This window comes from Homalodisca vitripennis, chromosome 4 (assembly GCF_021130785.1).
Source record: "Homalodisca vitripennis isolate AUS2020 chromosome 4, UT_GWSS_2.1, whole genome shotgun sequence".
Classification (NCBI taxonomy): domain Eukaryota; kingdom Metazoa; phylum Arthropoda; class Insecta; order Hemiptera; family Cicadellidae; genus Homalodisca; species Homalodisca vitripennis.
In genome coordinates this window covers 20471048-20490373 of record NC_060210.1, presented here as the reverse complement: position 1 = coordinate 20490373, position 19326 = coordinate 20471048, and the positions used below count along the sequence as shown (strand labels likewise).

The 19326-nt window shown below is 32.5% G+C and overlaps 1 protein-coding gene across 2 annotated transcripts in view; it reads right to left on the bottom strand.

Annotated features, from left to right (window-relative positions):
• Window positions 1–945: 945 nt before the first annotated feature.
• LOC124359020 (vesicle transport protein SFT2B) overlaps window positions 946–19326 on the bottom strand; it is a 37113-nt gene continuing 18732 nt past the window's right edge. For both annotated transcript variants that reach the window (XM_046811362.1, XM_046811363.1), the window contains 3 exons: window positions 12231–12400; window positions 9115–9232; window positions 946–7215 (listed from right to left, as the gene is read on the bottom strand). In XM_046811362.1, the coding sequence (XP_046667318.1) occupies window positions 7087–7215; window positions 9115–9232; window positions 12231–12400 (417 nt within the window). In that variant the 3' untranslated portion in view covers window positions 946–7086. The remainder of the gene's footprint in view (window positions 7216–9114; window positions 9233–12230; window positions 12401–19326) is intronic.

Sequence of the window (19326 nt, the reverse complement as noted above, 5' to 3'; positions counted from 1 at the left end):
GAGTCAGGGTTTTTGTAACTAACTACTCAAGTCAAATATGGTGTGTTTGATGAATTGAAAACGATAATCTGTACAATATCGTACTTTAGTCCAAGCAGGTGATACTATAGGTGATTTCTTTATTACTTGCATATTTTGGCTTTACAAAATAAGATCTCTTCCAGATTATTTGCTCTTAAATCCATGTCCAACTATTGCTCAATAGAAATTCAAAAAAACATTTACTATGCCCGCATACATTCTCATATCACCTTTGGTGTTGCGTTATATGGGGCCACTAGTAATAAAAATCTGCAAAGCATTCTGCAACTTCAAAAAAAGGCAATTAGAATAATACTAAATTTAAAGGACCGGGATTCTGTGAAAGATTATTTTTCTAAATTGGAAATTTTAACTGTTTATGGAATGTATATACTTGATACAGAAATGATTGTCAGATCAAATGTTTACAAATTACCTCAATTAGGGTCTTCACAACTACTTTACTCAAAATAGAAACCAATTGGCAGTATATAAACGCTAGTTGGAATTTCATTATAAGAAACCAATCTCAGCAGGAAGTTTATGAATAAAATTCCAAAAGTCTTACTCAGTAAAGAAAATAATTTATTGTTCAAAAAACACCTTAAAATATTCTTAACCAATAAAGTTTTATATTCATTTGAAGAATTTATGGAAATATAAAAATATTTTAAATAAAATATGACTGATGCCGTTCCTTAGTTGTATAATTGTAAATGTAATTGTTCAAATTATATAAATAAAGTTGTTTTGAGTTTGAAAAAAAAAGTTCTACACTTATTGAGTGGTGTTATCCTTTACCTCGGGAGGATAGCCCAACAAAACTCAAAAACCATTAAAAGTAATCATTGTTGTGCACTTTGTGTCATCTCATTTCAAAATGTTTTAAATAGTTTCAGGAAAAAGTCATTAAAAGTCAAAAAGTAATTTCATAAGTCTGTATTATACTTATTGCAAAAAATATATAACTATATACAAACATTAGTAACTTTAAATCAACTTCAATAATCAATATAATACTTAACACTGTCAACAGAATTCTGTTCTTATGATGATTTATTGTCTTTACACCACAAATGTTACAAAAAGTACAATACAAAGCTATCTTAATTTAAATTCCTAAAAATCAGAGTCTTATATTTAAAAAACTTAAATCTATTCTCACACGTAAGTGCAGAATTACAGTAAAGTTGTTAATAATTGACAACAATTTCAAATAATTGACAAGTACAGTCATGTTGAGTTTACAACGCCTGGTCACATTGAAAGCAAATAAAACATTTCACTACCAATTTACACTATAGAAACATGATCAGCTGTAAGGAGGACGAGTCACTTAATGTACGGGTAGCCAAGCTGTAACTATGCATGGTTCAACAGGTAACACTTCTATTTAATCTATTGATTGTATTATTTACTACAATAGCACAGAATGAGGCAAGCATTTCTGTTACTAGTCAGATTTGCAGTTACTAAACATTAATTCAATAATTACAAATTATATTTTTACGTTTGTTAACAAAATAAAGAAAGCTATTTGTGTTAAATTATCACTATAAAAAAATATTTTACTGCAGTAGAAAACTGACAGCAAATATAAAAAAATATTTAAAAAAACTAATTAAAAATTAATTTTTTTGTATAAATGAAGAGACTAACTGATTTATTTCCTTTTCAGCCTTACATTGTCCATCATTTTTGAAATATATTCTTTTTTTTATAGTAACATAAAAAAGTCAAAATAGTGTGAGTCACTGCTCAAATGCACGCCAGCTGTGCGGTTATTCTGCAAACCATTATTGGTACAAAAAGCAACAATAAAAGATTTAGGTGATTAATTAAACCTTTTAAAACTGCTGAGCAATACGGCAACTCGAGCACGCCCAGCGCTACTCTCGTGTTTACACATTCCAACACGTCATACCCTCACTGCTACTCTCATGTTAAATGTTGTTGTGTTGACACAACTGGTTATTGTTTATTTCTTCCTGTGTATTCCTTAGGCAGGTGCGACTGGATATTAATAAAGACAATTTTACAAACAACTGCTACAAGAGCAGTCTGGTGTGATAGTTTTATTAGTTTTTATATTAACACAATGGACACAACACAATATTCAGTTATTTTTCTTCACAATATCAACATAAGGAGAATGGATTGTGCTGTTCTAATAAACGTAGTGGACATGGTGGCACACGTGTCTTGTGTTGTGGCATCACAGCTCAACCACTGCCACTAGAATCACAATGATAATTGACCCCACGCCCCTTCTTCACCAACTACGTTGAAACATTACAGTGTCTAACGGTATGTACAGAGAGCTACAAAAATATCTAATGAAAAACAAAGTTAAGGTTATTAATTTACAATTATAATTTTTTCATTACGATCACATCAATTACAAAGTATGTACTGATATTATAACATGTTTTCTCTAGTTACCTAGGTTTCATACAGCGTTTACATGAATATAGTCCTACTCATAGACGTTGGGAAGGAGAGTGCAAATAGATGGGCCCCTCAGTTAAAGTTTGCACTGCACAAGCCCCGATTAAAAATCGTCATAAACCGACATTGTTGAATATAGAGTAGTTTATTTCAGGGCCAGCACCAAAGAGTTAAACACCAAATCCCAAATGATTGACAGCTGGCTATTTGGGCCTTCATTATAAAACTAAGTCATCTAAAAATAATTTTTATCCTACATACAAATTTAGATTACAAAAATATAAGCTATTTCAGTTAGACTTGTAATGCCAGGACAATATAATAGCAAAATTCAGTTTTGCATCCTACCAACAGAAGTGCAAAATATAAAGCAGTTTAACTTCTTTGTATTCGTTTAATCATAAAAATTCATTCAAAAATTACTGTATGAATAATAAATCGTATTCGATAAAGATAGATACCTTTTCATTCTATAGTTCAAAAAGCAAAACCACTTTTAAGAACATCACTACTTTAAAAGTAACACTTTAACTGTCACGATACTAACACAGTTTTTAAACTAATTTTTTTGTGATATGTTTTTTTTCCTTAACACAGTATTTTTTATAATATGATAAAAACGATCATGATTTTCTTCACGAGCATAACCCTGGAGGTGGCAGCTAAAAATCCTGTAGTGGCAGGATATTTTTGCTCATTTAAAAGCAATTATGCTATACTATCTACACTTTAAATATTGTGTTTTTATAATAAATTATTTAAAAAGTTGAAATTGAGAAATTAAATTTATGTAATTTTGGAGGTGACTGTGCGTGCAAACTAATATAAAGTTGGAAATTGATAATTCCAAAATAACTAAAAGATGGAAAAAATGTCTGAGTTTTAAAATATATATTGTTGTATGGGGTTTTTACAACAAAACATTAATTGGTAAGCTATTACACCAACCTAGGCCTTTTTCAAAATATGGGTCAGGTTCAAAACAAGTTATTGATACGCTTACTAACAAAATACTAACCCTTCTGTCTCAAAAATTTCCAATAAGCAGTAAATAACTAGTGCAAAAAAGTGATAAGATAGACTTTGAAGAAAAAACTATTCACATAAACATATTTCAAAACGCGGGTTGGTGAGATAAGACTTTCACATACGCTTACGTGCAAAACACCAAAACTTTCAAAAGGTTGAAACAAAAATAAACAATTACATAATTATATTTTGTTACTCACACAATTAAACTGAATTATATTTATCGTTCTTCAGGTAATAAATATATCAAGTTCTTTGAAATAAATCTTTTACTGAACGACAAAAACAACACAGTAATCGTAGGCTCAGTTAGCAGATGAGAATGGTGACTCTTGAGAAACAATGACAAACGATCATGAATCATCAGTTTAGAAGGAAGAATAAGAATTTTTTAAATGTTGTGTTGATAAAACAAATCTTCGTCATTTCAATAGTACCTAAATATTGTTGCTAAACTAGATTTAAAATGTAATAACAAATTAAATATTTGACAACGTAATAATGTTCAAGTTTGAACGACAGCCACTACAGCGATGGTCATTCAAAAATAAACGACTGCCAACTCCAGGGTTAATAATAAACTGCTTCAAATTTAAAAAAAATATTTTACAAGTACACATTCGTAATCCTTAAGTGCGGGTTAAAATTGTAATTTCTTCATAAAAAAAAATATATTAAACGAGACAAGAAAAGAAATATATTAAACTGGTATTAAATATTTTTATATGAAAGTTTATGCATCATTTTTCAAACAGAACAAACAAGTATATTTGAAAAACAGTGATTAACAGAGCAACAATTACAGAAACATAATAACTGCAATCATAATGGAGCTGCATTAGCTATTATTCTTTTATTGTCTACCCATTACCAGCACTTCCACAAGTAATTTCTACATTCCTTCTGTGTCAACACAAGAATTACTTGACATTTTTATTTTATGGTTTTGGAAACACGCATAATGATGACTTGAAGGTGTACAGAAAGGGAATTTTTGCATCCTGCTCGCAGACAAAAGAGAAATTGTGTCAGCATCCTGAGATACGACACGTAGTCAAATTCTATGGATTGACAAGAACCATCATAGATTTCATTCTTGTCTATGTAGAAATTAAGTTTCATACAAAATTCAAGTCTACAGATGGTCTATCTAAAGATATCTTGCCATATGATTTATTCACATATTTGTTCATTGAGTAGGTATCATAGCAGTGTTTAAATATAAAAGTTCCGATGAAGTAGTGGAAGTGCGCTGGAGTCAGATTTTGTCACCGACTTTTAATATATTCAGCTATTTTCTTGTAGCCATCACGATTAAGACCAATGTAAAAATATTAGCTAATGCTCAGTCAAACCCCGTGGAATAACATGCTCCATCATTGAACTCAGTGTTGCCTATATAGAAATGAAGCTTCATGCAAATGTTCAGGTATATCAGTTCGTTTGAGATATCATACAGACAGACAGACAGAAAAATACAATTTTTCTAGCCCCTTGAGTGACAGGCTTCACCTTAGACCTAAAATCAAACATCGATAGAATGTGTGGCCATCCACTCTCAATGTGTGGCAAATGTTTGACAATACTTTCAGGATGTCAAAACAAGAAAGTAATTAAATACAATACATTTTTAATGCTTTGTTTTATACCTGTCGGTATTTGTATTTTAGAAGGTATTTTTTCATTTGTCAACAGTTTGAAACAGAGGTTTCATATTTGTTACACGTCATTAAGTGAGTTATTGTTATTATAAAATTTATACAACAATGATACTGTTTACGATAAGTAAGACTTTACATTTAATTTTAAATCATACTTGAACAAAGTTGGAAGTATTAGTTATTTTCAAACATATTTTCTATAAAAGAAAACTCGCAAATGTCCAATAATTGTGAGTTTCCTTTATAGAAAATAATAGAAATGAGTTTTTCCAACAAGAAGAGCTCCTCCTTCAATGATATTTTACATCGTTTTTAGGCAATGGTGACCATTAATTTTTGACATTTTAAAAATCTGAGACCAATTTTTTAGAGACACAGTTTTTAACTTCGAACTCCACTTAAACATATTCAAAAACTTAAAATTGTTACAAAATAATAGTAATCTTAAGACTTAAATCTTAAGTCTTTTTACTTTCTAAAAACCAATGCCCAAAATTGCTCTTTCCAAAATTTTAAGTGCCTTTGGAGTCAAAGAATATCTTTATACTCTGACTGATACACCATTTACACAGCACTGGGATATTACAAGGTTCGTATTATATGTTACCAAAAGTACTAAACTTTTTTTGTAACACATAACAACGGCAAATGTCCGACTCTTACTATCCTTTATATCATCCATCGTCAATAAAAAATGTTAAACAATGAATTTTTTAGTTTTTAAGTATTTCAACATACCAATTTTTGTGAGTATTATCTTTAAACTTAGGAGGTAAGTAGAAAAAGGTGCTTTTTTATACTTCTATACAAAAAGTATATGTTCCAAAACTGTGCCTCAAAAATGGAGCAATGTTTATAATAGTTTACAGTCAGTTGGGATTAGCTTTATAATATTCAAGAGTATGTCAGAGGTTTATATATCTTCAATATTCAGATACAATATTCTCTACTAAAATGATTATTTTATCCAAACACATAGATTACACTAGTTTTTTTTCAATTTACCAAGATAGATTTATTGATGTCTGAAAAATATATTTATGTTCTATGCCAGTCTTACAAAATTTAAACTTTATATAATGCACATTTTAGTTTTTAATTAATATGAATAACAGAAAAATTAAAGTCAAATTGGTTTTAAAAGTGTAGAATTGATTTTGCATTAAAAATAATCCTACTACTACAAGTCAAAATAACTTGGACACGTACATATGACATATAAGGAATAAAATTCTTAAACTAATATAGTAAAAAATAGTAAATTATGTTATGTACATGATATAAAATAAGCAGTTACACTATGTATACAATAAATAAACATACTTAATAATGAAACACACTCTGAATCAGATCTAAAGCACAATACCAAAGCAAGCTCTTTTTATAAAAGGCTAACCGATAAATCTTTCTTTAACAAATACTAATTTACATTTATATAATACAAATGTTCATTTTTACTTATCTGTGCATAACAATACCAAACAAAATTAATAATGTACAAAGGTAATTAAAATTACTTGCTGCCATATATTTTATTTAGTTGTAAACACAATATAGAGTAAATACATCATAAATAATTTAATTTCTAATGGTTTCTTCAGTAACAGATTGAAATGATCAAAGTTTGGATGATTGCAAATAACAGATCAGGTGATATAATGAGTTAAACACATTTATGGTGGAAGCTATCACAAATAATTGAGCATATTGGAAAATATCTCAAAAAAGGAAACAAATAAGTAAATGGATTTATAACATACAAAACCAACAACACGGCACAATATCTTTCATAAAAACCCCAAATTTACAAAATATATATTTATAATTTATCACATATTTAAATAGATAAAATGTTTAAAAAAAAAAAATAAAACTTATAGTATAATGAAATGAAGATAATATAACAAATTATTGGATTACAATAATTCTAGGCAATGCAAGTTTCGACAGTTTTCTTGACAGCATCTCTGGCGTACGGAATGTAAGAGAGAGAGTACCATGTCATGGCCATCCACTGCATTATTATAAACAGAAACGCCAGGCCTGCATTTTTAATCTGAAACATATGGTAATGATTAAGAAGACCAATCTATATTTGTATAGTAACTAAATAAATTTATTTCTTTTAAATGCCTTTTTTTATTTTGATTCATGGTATTTGCTTATTTACAACTTTTTACGAGGAAAAATGTATTCATTGTCTTTTTTCACATTCCAAGATAAAAACAGGTTTGGTAAAGCTTGATAACTAGATTGAGAGCTTAAGAGTAGTAATAACTGCATACTACTACAATAAAGCTGTAATGACGTCGAACAGTCAATGTCGACGGAGCAGCAAGATCCGAGTGGAAAGGTTTAATCCTAGATGTAGTAATGTAAGTTCTCTGTAATGGTATGATGTTTTAGGCCGATTTTTCTGTATTTCTCGAAAGAATATTTATTATAACCTTAATGGTCCAAATTTAACATAATATAATTTAATAATATATAATTTTTTTCATACACGAACAGAAAAATATTGTATACAGAGTTTTTTGTTATAAGTTTATGATGCAACAAAAAAAACCTTTTATTAGATTTTATTTTGTACTTGACTTCAAGCGCATAAAGAAAAATTTCTAATATATACATTTTATCAAAAATTTAGTGGCGATTTCATAAATATATAGTTTACATGACTTTAAAAATACATATTTACACTTTTTATGAGTATTTACAAAAGTGTAGAAACACTTATTTTTAATTTATAAGGGAATAGCCACAAAAACCATTTATATACATGTACCTAAAAATAGTATAAAACCTAATAAAACACGGTATTACTGAGGAGTTAGATTCATTCTCTTCGCAAACACACAAGTCATAGTTGGATAGTATTATTCCTTTAAAATAATGTAATATGACGTAACGTAACCAAGCCAGGTATCCGGTGTTACCACTTAAACAAAGGCCTAAGCCACCATATATCCGGCGTCTTTAACTTCTAAAGTTAAGGAATACAAGAAATAAATGGCCTCTCTAATCTTTATAATTAATGCAGCCTTTCCATTTTGATTATAATCAAATCAAAGAGTAATCAGCAAAATACGAAACTGCTGCTGTATCAGCTGGTATGAATTGAAAGAAAAATAAATGTAAGGTAAAAATAAAACAAACTTCAACAATCTGATTTCTTTCAAACAGTTTTAATATGAAATACAAGACTCTAAACATATATGACAACAAAAGGCTTACAAACACCTGTCAAATTTTTTAAAGGTTGATGTAAAATTGATTGAAATTTGTTGGATTTTGAATCAGAAATATGTCAGAATTCTAAAGCAAATAATCTTTTACTTCTTTGAAGTAGCCGGGATATTGATGCCAATAAGTCTCTAACAGAATGGGGCCAACAATTATTATTTACCAATTTAAAATTAAGTCTAAGTATTCTTAAGAACTATTAGATGAAAAATATGTAATTTCTCTTTTAAATGAAATTCAAACACAAATAGTTCTATAAAAAGCATCACCCAAATACTACAAATTTCTTAAATAAATCTCCAAAACCCGTTTCTCACAATTGAATTTAGTTATTTAACAATTCTAATAAATTATAAAGGAAGTTTGTGCCAATCTAAAGAAAATCAACTGAAAAACATTGCTTTCCATGTAATTTTCCTCTCCTCACATACACAATTTTTTTTTAAATCACTCCAGACGTGTGCTAGAGGCATTTCATACCTGCCTGTCAGTTGCTAAGGGTACGATCACAATAACTTATTTTATCTTTGAAGAATCTCAACAAAATTACTGAAGATTATTGAAGTAAGTATAAAAGATTTATCGGCATGTTCAAGATCTAAATCTAATATTTTTTATAATGCGAGATCCAAAATATATTATTGTATGCCTCAGTTCAGGAATAACAATCAAACAATATTACATTAAAACTGAAGAAGAAAAATGTTTTTACCCAAAATCCGGAGACAAGGGTAAGCACAATCATGACGATAACCACGATTGTTGCAACCACCCGGGTCGGGGCAAACATCTTCTTAACCTGGTTCACTGGACCCATCAAAAATAGAGTGCTGAAACATTTTTTTAGCATGACATATTGCACTAGAAATTACTAATTTTATTTATAGTCTTGGTTAATTCTTTCATACAAAAGAGACTGATGGACTACCTTGAACAAAAAGACTTGCTAGCTAATAGTTTGTAAAAGGCAGTTCTACAAAAACTGCAACTGCTGGCATACTTTATTTAAAACCAATTGAAAACAGAAGAGTTTGTAACTGGCGTACAGCAAGACCTCTGATTGTATGTGACGCAGCCGTATCCTACAAAAGGTTCACAACTTGGGTATCACTGACTCGCTTATGAGTGATTTAAAGGCTATTTGGAAGAACGTACCCAAGTGGTAGAAATAAGGTATCATAACAAAGAAACAATACAAAACTTGAGATCCAAACTTATCTGTAAAGAGAGGAGTGTCACAAGAATCAGTTTTAGGCCCTGCCTATTTTTATTTACTAATGACTTGCCTTATCATCTAAATACCTACTGCTCTACTTTAATGTATGCTGACGATACTAATCTTCTGCTCACTGGGAACCCTACAGAAAAACTAGCAATTGACTCATATACAACCTTAAATATGGCGTACCCGTAGTGCCACTCAAATGTCCTAGTAGTCAATATTACCAAGATGAAACAACTGGCATTGGGTTGAAACCAAGATGAAATTGCAGAATCAGGGGCAAATACGCCTACTATTTCTAACTGATGACAAAAAAGACCATACCGGGGCTGGGGGGTTTTCTGGTTTTCAGATGTCAGAGGAGGAGCTAAATAAATAGGCTCCAAACAAGAGAAGGCATTCAGCCATTCTCAAAAAATTGTGGTTAGAACGTAAGAAAAATAATGAAGATGTGCTTTCATAGGTACTCGAGACAGGTAAGAATGAGGTACTGAATAGGGTAGGCACAGCCGAGAATCTGATAGAGGCAACCAAGGCTTGAGAGGGCCTACGACGCCTCCATGCCCAAGAAGTCGGTGCCACAAGGGAGAAAAGCCGATCGCTGGTCTAAGGAGGTAATGTGTGCAATGGCATCCTGAGCAGGGTGAGAAGGAGAGCAGATAATGTTGCAGAAGAAGCTTACTTGGAATACAGGCGTGCAAGAAGAGAACTTAAGTTTGCAAGCACCTTAAGTGGGAAGAGCTGAGACATGACGTTAACGCAGACCCCTGGGTTCTGGGATACAGGATTGTAATGCGAATGCTAGGATCTCTGTCGTCCAGCCTCATGATGGATACTGAAAGGATAGAGCACATTGTTGACACTCTCTTCCCAACTCATTCTGTGAGAGATCTGGAGGTGCATGCGGTCCTGGTTCAGGGCGTGCCACTGTTTACAGAAGAATTAAAGAAAGCTGCAAGAACACTTCGAAACAAGAAGAATCTAGGGCCAGATGGCATACCCAGTGAAGTGCTGAAATACCCAGTGATATTTCAGGGCACACTGTGGAGGTGTGCCCTGAAATATTAAAATAGTGTATGAAAACTGTTTACCCCATATTATCCTACTGGTACATGTATAGCACACCTCAGTATGGTGTATTGACTGTCTGTAGTCATCGCAGTAGCAATATTCTACAGGCAGATGTGAGTTAAAGATATTGCTCTGTGAAAGGCATTATTAATTAATATAATATATAATTAATTTATTATATATAATTAATATAATAGCGGCTCAAGGGTCTATTCTCGGCTCAGACCTATGGAATGTTTCATACGATGGTTTGCTTCACCTCTAGATGCCTCACGACGTCTTCCTCGTGGGTTATGCCGATGACGTAGCTGCAGTCATCACGGCGAGGACTCCTGACTTGGCCGAGTTGCGCGTAATCAGGTAATGATTCGGGTTAATGCCTGGATGACGAGCCACGGACTTGAGCTGGCAGTCGCCAAGACCGAGATTGTTATGCTCACTCGACAGAGAATCCCCACTCTGATCTCTATGAATGTGGGGGGGGGTGTCAAGGTATGGACAAGGACTGCGGAAAAGTACCTGGGTGTATTATTCGACTGTCGTCTTTCGTATTGGGAGCAAATCCAGGCGGTGTGCGACAAAGACTCTAAGGTGGTTTTGTCTCTCGGCAGGCTGATGGCTAACGTAGGAGGCCCTAGGTCAAGAGTCGCCTCCTCATGTCTACTAAAAACTCAATCCTTCTGTATGGCGCAGAGGTTTGGGTGGGTGTCATGAGGATAAGGTGATACAGTCAAAGGCTGTTATCGGTAGAGAGAAGAGCAGCACTTAGGGTCGCCTGCGCCTACCGCACCATTTCCGGTTTGGCCGTGGTGATCGTGGCTGAGGTGATTCCTACTGATCTGCTGGCCATCGAGAGACAGACGGTCTTTCGGGAGGCTGTCGAGCGGGGTAGAGGATGCCTTGGCTGCCGCCAGGGTGGAGACTCTGCAGGTTTGGCAGCGGAGGTGAACGGAAGGATCGGACCTTCCGTCTCATTCGAGAGCTTCAACCCTGGATAGATCGTGGCCACGGTGAGATAGATTTCTACCTGTGTCAGTTCCTGATGGGGCACGGTTACTTTAGGAAGTACCTCTACAGGATGGGAAAAGTCAGGTTGCCTCGGTGTGCTTACTGCCCTGAGGAGGATGATGATGTTCATCACACCTTCTTCGCTTGTGGGCGCTTCACCGAGGCCAGGCGTATGCTCGCCACCACAGTTGGTGATGTTTCGGCAGACACCATGGTGAAGCTGATGCTGCACAGTAAGGATGCACGGAATGCAGTCACCACTCAGGTACATGCGATTCTTCATCAGAAGCGTGAAGATGGATGCCTGGCTGACCCCTAGCTTCTGAAACAAGTAGTTTTGTCCTGGATGGGACATAAGACACAGAGACCAGGCAAGATGTCATCCAAAAGGGTTCAGGCCTGGTCCTCCGTAGTCTGTAGGGGTTTACTGGGTAGTCCACAAGGGAGCCCACACTCTGTGTGCAAATGCATTCCCCCTATGTAAAAAAAATTATCAATTAATATTAATGATGTTCATAAATGTTTACCTTAACATTGACACAATGTTTCCAAATGTGTAGAGAACAGCGAACTGTGCCCATCCTCTGTGTAGGAACAAAGACAGGGACGCCAACATTGACAGGAGAATTCCAAGTATGAAGCAAAATGCAAAACACTTTATCCGAGTTGACCAGCTCAGAGTTGTGGTGTCAAAATTCTGGAATTAAACCATATATTAGAAAAAGTGTAAAAGGAGTTAAAACCACAACTTTGGCAATAGTTTAAAAACAAAATATCATACAGTTCATTAATTTCATTGAACTTAACTATGTAAAAGTATTTTATTACAGAAAATATTTCATTTCCCTTTCATTTTTTATAATGACATTACATTTTTTCATACATTTACTACTAAGGGAGAAGGTCTTGAGAAAGATTTCTTAATAACTCTGGTTACATCAGAAACTAGATGTTTTCAAACAAGCAGAGTAAGACAAAATTGTTACTTCTCTCTAGGTACAGGTCTACCTTATAACATCGTAGTTGTAATGATGCAACATGCATGTAATGTACCAGTAACATGCTGTTGAAAACTACATGTTTTCAAAATAAGGAGAGTAGGACTAAATTGTCATTTCTGTCTTTAAGTACAGGTCTCTCTCTCTCTCTATCTTGTAACATCGTAGTTAAATTAATGCAAACATTTAAGAAGCAAGCAACTCACAATCTAAACAAATTAATAGTAAATTTGGTCTTTGATTAAAAGTTAAAATAATCTATTATAGTACATTCTTTTATAAATGAAACACCATAAAAAGCCTACTATTAATTGAAGAATTAGAAAAGTTTATTATAAAACCTTTTAAAGAAAATGTAGCAGAAAAGGGTAAAATTGTTCATATTATATAACGCACATTGTTCCAATGTTAATACAGTTTTCACTAATGGGGTAGTTCACATCAAAAACCTTCAATAAATCAATATTAACAGAAAGGTTTTTTGTTTTATTTGTAATATGTACTAATTTCTGAAAAAAAAGAAAAACAACACCATGTGTTATTTTTATTGGAACCTTAGCAGAATCACAAAAACTTGGTATCTGTGTGTAGTTTTCTTTCTTTATTAAACTACAGTAGAGTCCCGTTAATCCGACCTAATTGGGACCGAGCCCTATTCGGATTATGTGATTGTTCGGATTAGCCAGAATTACAGAAAAATGCGGTTTTAAACTTGAGAATGGGTCTATTATGGGTCTATTTTGTTATAGAATTATCAACATTGTTTATTAAAACATGTTTTCTGACTGTTGCATTGTATTTCTTGACAAATAAACGTGTTTGCGAATACTAAGCACATTTACCGTATTTAGTGTGAGAGTTCTATTGTTAAGCAATGTGAGTCATCCAATAAACTCTCTTCAATGCGACAGAAGACAATAACTGAACTTATGTCTCTTAACAATTAATATTGTACTCAATAATAATATCAGTACTGTACGTCCAATTTTTGTTTGATTTCACTTCTTAATACAGTAATTTAACTCATACTTAACCTATAAGTTTCAATTTGGTACTGTATTTAACTTCATTATTTATGTATTGTACCGTACACAATTTGTCTTAATAAAATACTGTATGTCTATTTAATTAAAGTTTTCTTTGTTTATGTACGAAACGATGCACCCATTTTCATTTTTTAAGTAATTAGATCCTATAACTGTTCATTATCGTTATAAATAATTCCTCCTGGACCTGTTCGGATTACACGTGTTCGGATTAGCGGGACTCCACTGTACATGAAAATCAGTGAAGGTTGTCAATTATAGTCCTAGAGTGAAGGTTGTCACTTATAGTCCTGGAGTGAAGGTTGTCACTTATAGTCCTGGAGTGAAGTTTGTCACTTATAGTACTATAGTGAAGGTCGTCACTTATAGTCCTAGAGTGAAGGTTGTCACTTATAGTCCTGGAGTGAAGTTTGTCACTTATAGTACTATAGTGAAGGTCGTCACTTATAGTCCTAGAGTGAAGGTTTTCACTTATAGTCTGGAGTGAAGTTTGTCACTTATAGTACTATAGTGAAGGTCGTCACTTATAGTCCTGGAGTGAAGGTTGTCACTTATAGTCCTGGAGTGAAGTTTGTCACTTATAGTTCTGGAGTGAAGGTTGTCACTTATAGTCCTGGAGTGAAGGTCATCACTTATAGTACCAGAGTGAATGTCGTCACTTATAGTCCTAGAGTGAAGGTTGTCACTTATAGTTCTGGAGTGAAGGTTGTCACTTGTAGTCCTGGAGTGAAGGTCATCACTTATAGTTCTGGAGTGAAGTTTGTCACTTATAGTCCTAGAGTGAAGGTTTTCACTTATAGTTCTGGAGTGAAGGTCATCACTTATAGTTCTAGAGTGAAGGTTGTCACTTACATTCCCAGAGTGAATGTTGTCACTTATAGTCCTGGATAATTTGCATAAGTTTTTGTACAAAGTTTCAACTTGTTTTGGCATTTCCATCTACAGTTCTTGGTGATCAAAGAACTATTACAAGACATATCATAAAAACCGTTTTACACCAAATTTTAATTATAAAATATTTAGTACATGTTAAAGGAATTCCAGAACACTTTTTTCTCTGGTTCATAAATAATGGACTTGTGAATTTAAAAAAGTTCGAACGGGCACCATTTTGAAATGAAATAGTCTACCAAGCTAGCCATTTATTGAATTTAGCTGAAATATTTATAAGACCAATTTTTGAACCAAGTTTCCACTTGTTTGGGTTATTTTGGGACAGTTATTGTTTTCACAAGCTGTATTGTTTAGTATAGATATATATTGAACTGTGGTAGTTTTGGGCTCTACCGGTCGTGTTCTGTGAAGTTACGCAGAAATATTCGATAAACGCTACCAAGAGGACAATTGCAATGGGTTGATTTTGTATACAAAATCTTTCTAATATTATGTATGTCCAGATCCGCAGTAGGAAAGGAATCTTATAAAATGTAACGGGAATACGTAATATATCACTCCCTACAATCTCAAATCTGCTGAGAGATAACAATGATAACACCATTTGATAAAACAATAAAATGTGCTGATAACAAGCAGACTTGGCCTTCTGTTTTTCTGAGCTCTGATAAGGCTGTCACCTACCATATTACAGACTGACAGAGTAACAGTTGGTGCTGGTCTATTGTTTATTACAACATCCTCCCACTACCTCATCAACAAATTGACAAATTTAAATTCCTCTTTAAATGGAACTGGTAGTTCTTGACCTGTCTAGGATAGAAGACAGAGTAGATGCAGATAGTCTTGGCAAGATATATCTGAGTGAGGTCTATTCAAAAAGTACCGGGGCTGACTAATTTGGCACAAAACACTACTGTCAGGGACTTAGTCAACTCAGACTATCTCAATCCTCAAAATGAGTCATTTAGAGCGAAATCAAATCAACTTTGTCTCATTTAATTATCAAACGGTGACAATACGATACTGGTTTCTATACTCTTTGAATAGATCTTCTCGTGAATGAAGTGTGCAATAATCTTACCGCTTAAGACACACATTAATTACTTACATGGATAACTAAAGTGATTAGAATAGGTAAACAAGTCATAGTATCTCTTTTTAAAATAATTATTAGTGGTAATACTTGTTAACCACTACCGGAGTTTTAGATATCCAAGTATATGGTTGACCAAAATTAAAGATTTTAATAACAATTATTTATTTTAAAAATTCTTAACAGGAATTACTGAAATTTAAAATCAAGTTATTATTTACGAATATTGAGTGAAATTAGAGTTTACTTATGCTGTACTTGAATATTGTCATTTCAATTAAACCGATCGTATACTTAGGTTAGAGTAATCAATAGAAACTTACCTGTTTAGGTTTATATCAAAATAAAGGGGAATAATTCAATGTAGTACAGTATGAACTTCTAATGTTAAATCTTAAATCACACAAACTGATTTTACTTTTTTAGTATGTTGAACAAATAACTTATCTCCAGTCTTTTAAAATTCAAATTCAAAATGTTACACGCAATGAGAACAACCTTAGACTAAAGGCCTATATTTGTAAATAGCTATACAAATTCACAATGCTGTGTTTTAAACTGTTGTTAACATGTTCACGATGACGTCACGTGTACCCCATAAGGTACATTTGATCTTTTACACCTACCATTGTGAACCTGATTGAGTACACACCGAGATTTCATAAAGTGTGTTGTGCATTCAATGAGGTACACATTGCTATGCATTCCTTATTGTTTGCCTGTATTGGTGGTTTGTTAAATATGAGCCTGTACTTAAAGAAATACATCAGCCTATCATGTACTCTGTAGGGCGCATAATTGCCTAATTTTTTAGGTACTCCTTGGGGTACACGGGCAAATATTGCAACAACATATTGAAATAATTTTGTTGTGTAAAATTGCAAACCTACAGTTTTTGCCATTATTATTAAAAAATTTAATGGCTTTTAAAATTGTCTGGAAATTAGCCGTCGTCATGAACATGTTATAGGAAATATATGATTGTTCAAATATAAATTCAGACAAACAGATGTAAACAAAGTAAAACACATGCAGCAGAAAAAAATTGAGTCCATTTAACCATTTCAAAATTGTGGTCTACAAGCATTTTCAAAATTCTGGTCTACAAGTTCTAAAGATTAAATAGATTTAATACTGTATTTTCCTAAAATAAAAGATTGATCTAATCTTCTCCACTTTATCCAATGAAATGTAATGTTTATATACCTCCTACCTAAGTTTATCTGAGGCACAACATTAGTTTATCTTATAACAATAAGTCAAATCATAAAAGTACTGCATGGTGAAATTAGTGGTTTTTTATACGTTCAGGAGAATTATCAGAAAACTAAATAATCTTAAATGTAAACTTAATTCAAGCTTTATATCATACTGAGGGTTCTGATTGGACAAAACTACTTATGTATACATTTTAAAATACAATAAGTTTTCACCAATTTCTATGTCCACAAACAAAATCATGCTTTTCACTTAACCAATACAAGAAAATTAAAAAGCTACATTGATTTTCAAGTGCAGCTCTAACTACAACAAGGTTCATGCTGAAACTAACTACCATGGTCAAAAAAATAAATGGATGCATCCATTAAATGATTAATCACATGTTCAGTGGTTGAATATTGGTTTTGTCATTTAGACATGTTTATGGCAGTGTTTTTTTAATAGATTTGTTATTTAACCTAACCATTTAAATAGTCTGCTGTATAATGTCAAAATTTGGTTTAAACAGTACGTAAGAACACCACTAGCCACAATATTGATTATTTGAACAAGCCTATGATGGATGGTTTTAACCATCCATACTCATTTGGTATCACATTTAGCAACTCCACAACGAATTAAAGTAAATGTGGTTTCAATTTAAACAGGAAAAACACTGCTAGCTTCAATTCTTCTCCAGTGGCTGTAGTAGCGTAGGATTTTTTTTGTTATGCCATTATGGAGAGTAAACATATGGACTAAAAGTAAAAGAGTATGTTGATATTACAAAACTGGGGCTTTTAGAGGTTTATTTCAAAAGTCATAAAAATAACAACAGCTTTAAATATTTGTAATTATCGCAATTGAATATGCAAAACCATTAATATCCAAATTGTATAGAAATATAATTTGTTATAACTTAAAAACTAAAATGGAATTTACAAATAAAGCAAAAATAAACAAAATAACTAAAACTTTTCTTATTAAATTTACTCATAAATAGAAAGATGTCCACTAGTAACTTATCTTAATAAATAAAATTGTAATTTCTTTACAGAATTAGATAAATAGACAACTTTTTCAAGTGAATGACTTGACGAACACGACTTGCACATTGTGCTACCAAAGTCTCTCCAGATCCTAAAAACTGCCAACTTTAAAAAACCGACACATTAAAGTATTCCACTCACACTAGTAAAAACAATATCTGATGTTTCAAGCAGATAATTCGTAATGGTATATAAAATAAATACATACATATATATATATACTATTTATGGCCACAGTGTGGAGACCATGTAAAAAATCTCTTCAGTCAACAGAAAAAATTACTTGTCCGTAGCTCCTATTGGTTAGTCCTGAGAGCGAAAAATCAATGAAAATTTCAGTTTTCAAAGTATTGAGCTTAAGTAGGGATCTGCCCTTAATGATCCTCGATTATTGGGTTTTTTATGTTTGTTTGAATCTATGCTTCTGTTTTTATTATGTGTCAATAAAACTAAAATAATAAAGTACTTAACTCAGAAAAAAATTATAATTGTAAAGTCCTCTCTTCAATGTTGACTTAAAACCTATAATTAATAATACTTAGGTTTCCCGCAGCGTCAGTTCTCAAAACAAATTTCAGATTTTCAACAACAACAAAATACAACACTCAGACCAAGTTGAGGTTATTTAAGATCGCTCTTACCCAGTGAACTTTCTACTGCATCAACTACAGCATGATGTATTAATATGGTCGTATTGAAACCATAAGTATTGACTCGTACATACATTGGATCTTCGAAAACTCAGCCTAATATGATAGAGGTGTGATGTGGACTTTCAAAAACAAACAAGCTAATTAATAAGTACAGTACAAATTTCAAGAAAAAAAATCAATTAAAAAATTAATAATTAAAAATTAATTTGCTTTATTGGTTTTAAAAGCAGTTTGCAGCAAAAGCTACCAACGGGCGAAAGTATGGTTTCTATTCTGATTTTAAATGCCAAAATGTACAATACCAAGACATAAATTAAATTGTGGTTAATAAAAGTAGATTCTTTGTTTGAAGTTGTGGAGGAAACAGGATTTTTCCGGACATTTGCATCGCTCAGTGATACAATATACGTGTTACTGATTGTATTTTATCACTGAACGATGGCAAATGTCCGGAAAAATCCAGATTTAGCTCCAATTTTTAGGTACTTTTTATGTAGCTACAATCTACTTTTGTGGAGGAAACAGGATTTTTCCAGTCATTTGCCATCGTTCAGTGATACAATAAACTGATATAAATACAGTGATACAATACAATAAGTAACATGTATATTGTATCACTGTATTTATATCAGTTTATTTTATCACTGAACGATGGCAAATGTCCGGAAAAATCCAGATTTAGCTCCA